The sequence below is a fragment of the Anabrus simplex genome, chromosome 3, assembly GCF_040414725.1.
Source record: "Anabrus simplex isolate iqAnaSimp1 chromosome 3, ASM4041472v1, whole genome shotgun sequence".
Lineage (NCBI taxonomy): Eukaryota > Metazoa > Arthropoda > Insecta > Orthoptera > Tettigoniidae > Anabrus > Anabrus simplex.
In genome coordinates, this window is record NC_090267.1 from 198246054 (window position 1) to 198256914 (window position 10861).

A 10861-nucleotide genomic window follows, 5' to 3' on the forward strand; every position below is an offset into this window, starting at 1 on the left:
ATAAATAAATAAATAAATAAATAAATAAATAAATAAATAAATAACCACTATCTACTGTTACGATTCTCAGAGACGCCAAGGTACCGGAATTTCGTCCCTCACGAGTTATTTTAAGTATTGTTAAATCTACCGACATGTAGCTGACTATTTTAAGCATCTTCAAATATCAACGACAGAGCTAGAATCGATCTCGTGCTCAGAAAACCAGCTCTCTCCCATCTGACGCACTCAACCTAGTTGGCAAGTGAAGACTTGTCCGACTCCCTAGCTGAATGGTGAACGTACTGCCCTTGGTTCAGATGTCTCGGGTTCAATTCCCGTACACTTAATTCTTCTGGTTCGGGGACTGGCTGTGTGTGTTCGTCTCAATGCACTTCTCTTCATTTACTTAAAACATATCACACTACCAAGCACTAAAGAAACACATCCCTCCACATCGGTTGGCGTCAGGAGGGACAGCTTGCTATAAAACATGGCCAAATGTTGTCCCTAACAAATCTTGAAAAAAGAAGAAGAGTGATAGGGGAAGGGGAAATGTTCTCAATCACACAAAAGGAGCTATTTCTTTTTCTGATGATATGCATATTTCAGTTGTACCTCCACTGTTCTCAGGTTCCGGCCATATTGTGGACGAATCTGCGTTCTGTGCGATGCTCGACGAGAATGTCCCGGCGCACTATCCAGTGTATGAGTTGAGTTTCGGTGTCTTCTTCCTGATACCCATGTTGGTAATGGTCGTCCTGTACGTGCGCATGGGGCTTACCATCTGCAGGCCGCAAGAAAGAGTAGCAGGATCCATACATCGCAAAATAAAACAGAACCAGTCCAGGAAGTCCATAGTGCGCATGTTGGGTGAGTACATCGCAAAGGCCTAAAGAAATTTACGTTTATTGAACAGAAATGCTTAACCTATCTTCAAAAAGTAAAGTTAAAATAGATGGAGATATCTCTCTGTGTCTTCTTTTGTGTGCATGTGTGGGAAAGATAATGCTATTGGTTATATGTCCCAGTAACTACGCTTGCAGTTTTCGGAGAAGGTGATAAGTCAAAATTTTGCCTCGCAGGATTTCTTTCACACGCCAGTAAATGCAGCGATTGGTGTCTGTCGTATGTTTATGAGATTGAAGTCAGACAGGTATCTTGTATCGATGCGATATCCGTACTGAAGTGTTCATTTGTATTTAATTATGACTGAAATGGAAGGAAAGGCAATCATGGGCTATAGGTTAAAGTTTTAGGTAATAACACGGCATACTTGAGTTACATCGTGGAGAGTGGTGGGGGCTGGACGGAGTGGGAGGGAGTGGATGAACAAAAGAATTTTTTTTGCTAGTTGCTTTACGTCACACCGACACAGATAGGTCTTATGGCGACGATGGGACAGGAAACGGCTAGGAGTGGGAAGGAAGCGGCCGTGGCCTTAATTAAGGTACAGCCCCAGCATTTGCCTGGTGTGAAAATGGGAAACCACGGAAAACCATTTTCAGGGCTTCCGACAGCGGGGTTCGAACCTACTATCTCCCGAATACTGGATACTGGCCGCACTTAAGCGACTGCAGCTATCGAGCTCGGTGAACAAAAGAAAGCCACTTCCATCATTATCATCATCATCATCAGTGTTCTACACATTTGCAGGTCCAGTGTGCTGTCTTCTTCCATTCTTTTCTATCGTGATCTTTCCTTTCAATGTTCTCGTAGTTTCTTTCTATAATATCGTCCACGAACTATGTCCTCTATCACAACTCGCGTCTTCTTTCCTTTGGTTACTGTGCGTGTTTGAAAATTTCCGAACGGATGTTTTGTTTGATAGACATATTGCCACCGCTCCTCTGACTACCATATTTTTAAACTGGTTAAGAGCTGCACTGTGGTGTAGAGATTAGTGTGATTAGCTGGCATTCCCGGAGACCCGGGTTCGATTCCCGGCTCTACCATGAAATTTGAAAAGTGGTACGAGGGCTGGAGCAGGGTCCACTCAGCCTCGGGATGTCAACTGAGTAGAGGGGTTTCGATTCCCTCCTCAGCCATCCTCGAAGTGGTTTTCCGTGGTTTCCCCCTTCTCCTCCAAAATGCCGGGATGGTACCTAACTTAAGGCCACGGCCGCTCCATTTCTCATTCCTTGTCTACCCCTTCCAATCTTCCCATTCTCCACAAGGCCCCTGTTCAGTACAGCAGGTAAGGCTGCCCCTGGATGAGGTAATGTTCCTCCTCCCCAGTTGTATCCGAAGACCTAAAGTCTCACGCTCCAGACACTGCACTTGAGGCGGTAGAGATAGGATCCCCCGCCGAGTCCTAGGGAAAACTAACCCTGGAGTTTAAAGTGATTAAAAAAGAAAGAAAAAGAAAGAAAGAAAGAAAGAAGAAAGAAAGCGCTGCCAACTGTAAATAATACTGTATTTCATTCTGTAAGGTCATCAGCCCAAAAGCTGGTTGGGTCCTCAAATAACACCATCAAAGGCTGTGCAGTTACAGGGAAACCGCAAAAACCAATGGCAGAACCCAAATGAGGCGTACTAGGCAAGACGAGGAGTGAGGTAGTTTGCCATTGCTTTCCGCACTGGACCAGAGTGTGCTACTGCAGCACGAATGATCCTACGAGCAACACCTTTCATAACACTCAGACACAAGTTGTGCTCCAAATGTCATTACTCAGCACCACCCAATATCCCAGCAGCTTCCATATTGTTACAGCCATGGATGAGACTGGGACTTCGGTGGAAGCTACACTTTGCTCTGGCCTGTGCCAAGAGACGGATACAAAAATAAAGCATCCATCAAGAAATGGCAACAGGCAACAATACTGTATATAAACGAAATGTATTAGCATTTCTTTCCGCCAAAATGGCTAATCTCATTTCTTCTATACTCCTTATTCAGTTAGTACTTCTCATCAATAACTATCCCTACATATTTCATATTTCATCTTCCAAGTATCCTGGTCTAAAGGTCAAAATGGTGTTCACTAAAGCTAATAAGGGCAACTGTCGAATATGAGAAACAAGACTGATCATGAGAGTCGAAAAAAGTCGTCAACTTTACTGCCTTTTTTTTTTTTTGCTAGTTGCTTTACGTCGCACCGACACAGATAGGTCTTATGGCGACGATGGGATAGGAAAGGCCTAGGAGTTGGAAGGAAGCGGCCGTGGCCTTAATTAAGGTACAGCCCCAGCATTTTCCTGGTGTGAAAATGGGAAACCACGGAAAACCATTTTCAGGGCTGCCGACAGTGGGGTTCGAACCTACTATCTCCCGAATACTGGATACTGGCCGCACTTAAGCGACTGCAGCTATCGAGCTCTATTTTACTGACATCTACACGTCATCTCTATGAGCAACAGTCGCCTTGGCAGTTCATTTTAGTTTTATAAACTAGACCTCTCCGATATTGGGATAATGTGATATGGAACATCATTTCAGATTTAGGCGATAACCGTACATTAAACTTTTTGACGTCATTCACAATTAATGGTGATTGGAAGCGTTACAGATGAAATGTTTCAATGTTGGTGCATGACAATCGATGCGCCCACTTCTCCACAGTTCCTGAGGATGTGCGATATGGCAGGGTGAGTACTGTCAGAAGAAAGAGCACAAAAGCTTTAGGGAATATTTAAAAAAAATCTTAAAATTGTAGCAATATTTATGAATGGGTCTGTGGTCGATTTTCAAAATTAAACTTTCTACTATTTGTCACCTTTTTACAATTTTACATGTTTGACTTCTTGGTTTGAACAAGGTTGTTGTAATATGCTTGTTACGATAATCGAGAATATTGAGAAGGGTTGTAGGGTTTTGACAACCTAAAAGAGTATGTGCTCTTTCTGACGTGTTTTTTTTTTTTTTGCTAGGGGCTTTACGTCGCGCCGACACAGATAGGTCTTATGGCGACGATGGGATAGGAAAGGCCTAGGAGTTGGAAGGAAGCGGCCGTGGCCTTAATTAAGGTACAGCCCCAGCATTTTCCTGGTGTGAAAATGGGAAACCACGGAAAACCATTTTCAGGGCTGCCGATAGTGGGATTCGAACCTACTATCTCCCGGATGCAAGCTCACAGCTGCGCGCCTCTACGCGCACGGCCAACTCGCCCGGTTTTTTCTGACGTGTAGCCGATGTGCGAGCTATTTATGTTTGTCACAGTTTTTCATAAAAGCTTAATTGTAATTAATTTGAATGAACACGCCAACTGAACACGCCATAAAAGTAAAGAGGGCCAAATATTAAACATTTTGTAAAAGGTTCAAAAATAAAAATTGATGCAAGAATGAAAGTTAAAATGTTGGGAAGATCATTTAATTCTTTATAATTTCGTCTCGTTCGTTTGTGCCAAATCATGCAAGCACCCACGAAACATGTATGCTTGTTGGATAATCAGCCGGAAGGCTGGTTTGATCTTACACAGCTCCGCCAATAGCTGTCATAGATAGCCTAGGTGTCACTGAAAAGGTATACTAGGGAAATGAGGAGTGAGGTAGTTTCCCGTTGCTTTCCTCACCGGGTCGGAAGTTGCTGTTACATATCAGTCTGTCTGCCAAGCCGACTAAAATGCATGCACCAACCGGACCCATGAGCGATATTTTCACACCATTCATAACAGGGACTGGCTGCATAACGAATGGTATAACTTTCATATTGTCAAAGCCAAGATGTGACTGAGACAGATCAATGAAAGTAACAAATTTATTCTATCGCATACCAGAAAGCATAGTCCACTATAAACACTACTTCTCACCAGCAAAGGCATCCAAGAAACATATTTTCTGTTTAAAGAAAGGCTGGAACACACTGCTGCCAGTTTTTCTCTGATTCTGGTGCATCTTACATCATCAAAACAGCGGCTGCTAAATGGTTGGGGCACAGACTGTCAGGCTGCGACATTCAAACGTTTCATTGCAAAGTTTTGTGTCTGCGTTAAAGGTCGATCACAGCATCGAACTTAACGTTCAGTCATCTCATGAACCTGAAGCTATACCACTCCCCAACATATCGTCGGTGCCAGGACAAAACCTCCTATGTATTAATATTTTTGGAGATATACTGACCCGCAGCACATACATTATGAAGAGCGAGAATGCCTTGACAATGTTCTCACAATATTTCACCTTAGATGACAGAACCTTACAGCCCAAAGTTCTAAGCTAAAATATTTCACATAGGAGGTTTTGTCCCGGCAGCGACGATATGTTAAAATTGCGAAGATGAAGTGGTTGAATGATTCTTGTCATGTTAAATCATACATTTCTGCGTCTGATTGGAATCTTCTTATAACGAGGAATATCCTCCTGTGTTTCAGCTGCTGTGGTCGTCGCGTTCTTCCTGTGCTGGGCTCCATTCCACATCCAGCGGCTACTATACCTCTACGGCCAAGACTCGCCAAATTTCGCGGAGATCAACGAGTGGATGTTCTACATCACAGGATGTTTCTACTACCTATCAGCAACAGTTAATCCCATCCTGTACAACGTGATGTCGGCCAAGTACAGGAACGCCTTCTTCAAGACACTGTGCTGCCATTCGCAGAAAGAATCACCTCGTGACTCGTCAAACTTTCATGAATCTTCCATCAGCTACACTAGTTCTGTGTACAGGCACAGACGATGTTCCAGTAGAGTCTACTCGGTATACAAACAAAACTTGTCTCTGAAAGTTATTCAAGAACCGGATGAAGGCAATAAATCCGATCAGGACAACCATTCTTAAAGGATTACAGTATGGCGGAACTGGGTAATATGTGCCCGCAAATGACTTCCGAATTTTCTTATTTCTGACAAGAAATGACTTCAGAGAATTGGATTGCCTGCAGTTTGTACTTGAACCCAGGTACTCCCGGTTCTCCCGGATTGGATGGCCACATTCCCTTGAAATATCCATGCTCAAAAGCGCTACATTTTCAACTACAGGTAGCCCGGCGAGATAGATGTACAGCCAGCGTACAGTAGAACCGATTATCCGAGGTAATTTAGGCCTTTGGCCTTTGTTACCTCGAATAACTCAATATTCCGGTATGTATAGGTAGCACATACCAGGCTAACATGGCATATTAGCTTAGATGGTCCCTTGATAGATCCCCCCGCCCCCTCCTTTGACAGTATACCACGGTTTCGAATTCTAGCTTAAACGAAGAGTTTAGTTCCGTTCTCGTGATTGACACAGAGTTCATTCTCTACCTTAAGGTTCACCGAATCACTCAGACACGGATGCGTTGTTTTATCTGGAAAGCGTCCGACTTCATGGCTAAATGGTTAGCGTACTGGCTTTTGGTTCAAGGGGTCACGGGTTCGATTCCCGTCTGGGTGGAGGATTTTAACCTTCATTGGTTATTTTTAGGCTCGATGAATGTGTGTATGTGTGTCTTCTCTTTCAACTTTAGAATCCGTTTGATCCCTCCTGGAAGATGCGTAAGTTCAGTCGCCTAGAGGCGTCAGTTTGAAAGACCTTCACCATGCCTTTCTGGAGACCATACACCATTATTATATAAGAAATTGTGATACCGATCATAGGAACAGAGAGGGATTGTCAAATATTACCACAGGAACGTCACTCTATTTAAATGCTTAATCATTTAAAACTCTGGTCATCGTTGTGAAGTTGTAGATAGTAATAATATTTTCTTTACGTCCCGCTAACTACTTTTACGGTTTACGGAGACAAGGTGTAGATAGTTAGGTAAACGTGTAAATGAACCATATCTTCATTTGCCACTCAGAAAACAACGGAACATATCAGTTATGTTTACAACTTATATGCAGTCTATTGGATGTTAGTTCATTACACCATTTGTTGTGCACAATCAAATAAAACTGCACCATTTCTTATTGGTGTCCGACTCGTTGGCTGAATGTTCAGCGTACTGGCCTTCGGCTCAGAGGGTCCCGGGTTCGATTCCCGGCCGGGTCGGGGATTTTAACCTTCATTGGTTAATTCCAATGGCCCGGGGGCTGGGTGTTTTTGCTGTCCCCAACATCCCTGCAACTCACACACCACATATAACACTATCCTGCTCCACAATAACACGCAGTTACCTACACATGGCAGACGCCGCCCACCCTCATCGGAGGGTCTGCCTTACAAGGGCTGCACTCGGCTAGAAATAGCCACACGAAATTATAATTATTATTTCTTCTTGGAATAATACGGTTCTAATAGCAATTTTTTTGCTAGGGGCTTTACGTCGCACCGACACAGATAGGTCTTATGGCGACGATAAGATAGGAAAGGCTTAGGAGTTGGAAGGAAGCGGCCGTGGCCTTAATTAAGGTACAGCCCCAGAATTTGCCTGGTGTGAAAATGGGAAACAACGGAAAACCATTTTCAGGGCTGCCGATAGTGGGATTCGAACCTACTATCTCTCGGATGCAAGCTCACAGCCGCGCGCCTCTACGCGCACGGCCAACTCGCCCGGTCTAATAGCAATTAGTGATGGGATATTTGATTCAATTTACTGAATCGATTCATTGGATTCTGTTCACGTTACTGATTCGATACAGGGGTTCGAGTCACGACACATTAGAGTCAGCATTCCTGTTGCATTTCCATCACATCACTAATTTACTTCCGTATTAAGCTACAGTACAAAATTTACGTACCGATTAATAATAATAACAATAATGATAACAACAAAAACAACTGACATAACTCAAATTTTATACATGAACTTGTGGTTTTCCACAGTTCTCTAGAAGTCACAACTCTACTACACTGGCAGAAAATAATATCCAGACACCATGAAATAAGGAATGTAGAATACGGAAATTTTAGCAATATCTTTCTCGATGTAACATATTTAATTGATTAAATGTATAAGGCTTAATATTCACGCGAGAAAAGCCATCGCAAATATGCCATGCTGGTCCATTAATAACCAGTGTAATCGCCTGACCATTGAATGTAGACATGTAAACGCGCATGCATTGTGCCGTACAGGTGTCGGATGTCAGCTTCTGCGATGGAGTTTCATGCTTGTCGCACTTGGTCGGTCAATACAGGGACGGTTAATGCCGGTTGTGGATGACACTGGAGTTCCCGTCCAATGGATGTCCCATACGTGCTCACAGATCGGGGAATCGAGCAAGCCAAGACAACATATCGACACTCTGTGCAGCACGTACAGTTACAACAGCGGCATGGGGGCATTGTCCTGTTGGAAAACACCCCCGGGAATGCTGTTCATGAACGACAGCACAGCAGGTTGAATCACCAGACGGACGTATACATCTGCAGTCAGGGTGAGTGGGATAACCACGAGAGTGCTCCTGCTGTCATAGGAAATTGCTCCCCAGACCAGAACTCCCAGTGTAGGTTCAGTGTGTCGACGCCGCAGACAGGTGGAATGCAGGCGCTCACCCGGCCTCCTTCTTACTAACACATGGCGAACACTGGCACCAAGGCAGAACCGGGCGTCAAATCAAAAGACCTGCATCCGGCGAGCCGAACTTGTCCTCGGACACTCCCGGCACTAAAAGCCATACATCATTTCCATTTCAGTGAATGCAAGTGGGTATTAGTTTCAAATGAGCTGCGAGCGAGAGTCCGTTATAGCGTACGATTCATTCAGTGTGCCATAGCTCTGTATGTCTCGCTGCAGCGGAAGTCCGGTTCCCCGCCAGTGCCCAGTGTACCGGCAACGAGCCGTGTGTGTGTAGTGTCTCACTGATCCGTGAATGCGCCACTCAGCACTGTCTGCTGCGAGTCAGCTGAATCTTGTGCCGTGAGTTCGCCGTTCCTGTGAATCGATTCACACAGACACTTGAATGAATCGATGCACTGCTTCGAATCATACACTCAGTAGCCAACACTAATGGCAATACCCTTTAACTGGTTTTAGAAAAATAGTGTGCTTTCACGTCAACAATGGTATCGTTTGTTAGGTTTCAGGAATTGTGTTGAAATAAAAAAATGAAATGGCGTATGGCTTTTAGTGCCGGGAGTGTACGAGGACATGTTCGGCTCCCCAGATGCAGGTGTTTTGATTTGACTCCCGTAGGGGGCCTGCGCGTCATGATGAGGATGAAATGATGATGAAAGCGACACTTACACCCAGCCCCCATGTCAGGGAAATTAACCAATGATGGTTAAAATTCCAGACCTTGCCGGAAATCGAACCTAGGACCCCTGCGACCAAAGTCCAACACGCTAACCATTTAGCCACGGAGCCGGACTGTGTTGAAATGATGATTGGTGTCTAGTCTTATTGGCACCAACATCTTACGTCTCCGCATCAGTTTGGTCAGAAAAGAGACGAATTTCGTCTGGGAATATCGAGGTTCATGAATTCTATAGCAATGAGACAGAAAAATGAAGGACAGTGGTATATCATTCTTGTACTGCCAATGGTTGGTGATGACGTTATGTCGGTGATAAAAGTTGTTGCGTTTTTACTAGGCTTATTAAAAACGGAACTTCGAAAATAACACTTTCGGGACTTACCTGCAGTCTACTTAGCTTTGTCTCCTTCGAAGTTTACACTAACGGAAACAGTTCTGGTGGGCAATTTGGTGAATCACGCGCAGTTCCACCAGCGATTTCATTTTGATTTCCTCAAGCGACGTTCTTTCAAGGCTAATTTCAGTTTTGAGAAATATAGAAAAGTCTATTGGGGCTAGACCAAATGAGTAGGAAACACTGTTAATTTTGTGTTCATCAAAAATTCTTTAATCGACGGCAATGCATGAACTGGCGGAGTTGTTTCTCCACAAGTTTAGAATTTTTCTCGTGACAGTTTCTATCAAAATTTTCAAAATGTTCAAATTTTCAAATTTTCAAAATTTTCAAATGTTCAAATATCAGCTGTTCATTATTTGACCTTAGAAGAGGCCGCCGTTGTCAACACTTTCAAGTTTGATTTCACCTGCTGCACTTTCTTCGGTGGTAATTGTGGTGTTGATGGTGGCGGTGATGATTGCTTTTTGAGGAAGTACAACTAGACAACCAACCTCTATTAACACTAATCGGAAGAAAAATGAAAGACGTCCGACGCTTCGAAAAATCAAGGTGTGGGAAAAAGAAAGGGAAGCGTCATGCAGGGCGTGAAAATGAAAGACTTCTATAAGCCTCGCAAACTTAATACCGTTGTAGTCGGAAGAATATAAGATTTGATCAAGGGCGGTCAAATAGGAAAGGTGAAAGTGGGGAGTCTGACACAATTGTGGAAGCAATGACAAACTCAGGTAGGAGACTGTAGTTGCCAACCCACGCTCCATAGCTGAGAGCTTCTGATTCCCCATTAGGTCACCTCTTTCCGCAAGCTGCGGGTACCACGGATGTATTCTACCGCCGCCACCCACACGGTATGGTTTCTTCGGTCTCGGTGAACTTTTTGCACACAACCGTGATGATTTAATTTCTCCAATTTGAATAAGAAGCAAATATTGATACGCTGCTCATGAGACATCTCTATAATCATAACATGTACTCAACACACACGCTGACAACTGACAACTGACAGTTTTTTCGGAAGTGTGCGTCAAATGGACTGTTACTACGTCACTACGTAGTGCAACATCGCAAAACACGAAGACTTCACATTTGAGTGATACTTTCGTAGTTTTGTTATTTATTGAAGAGGCCTTGTAAGTGCACTGGGTTCGTTAATCATTAACCAGTCGTTCGTATCTACCTGTTGAGAAAACACACCAATGAGACGAGAAACAATTAAACGCTGTGTTATTTAACACATCCCCATTTCATCTACAGATATCGCATTTTCGAAAGTCACTGTCTCTATTTGGCATGGGGAGTTGCAACACCACAAAGAAATCGTTCTTTTCTATTAATCATTTTCATCCATTAAACTATTCATACCTGAATTTCGAAAATATGATAAAAGAAATCATCATTTTCGTAAAAAAAACTTAATTAATTGAG

General features: G+C 43.5%; 1 protein-coding gene across 1 annotated transcript in view; it reads left to right on the forward strand.

Moving 5' to 3' along the window:
* Nucleotides 1–5698, forward strand: part of LOC136866740 (neuropeptides capa receptor-like) — a 45555-nt gene extending 39857 nt beyond the window's left edge. Inside the window, exons 4-5 of the mRNA XM_067143849.2 lie at nucleotides 613–852; nucleotides 5292–5698. Coding sequence (XP_066999950.1) covers nucleotides 613–852; nucleotides 5292–5698 — 647 coding nt within the window. The remainder of the gene's footprint in view (nucleotides 1–612; nucleotides 853–5291) is intronic.
* The last annotated feature ends 5163 nt before the right edge of the window (nucleotides 5699–10861 follow it).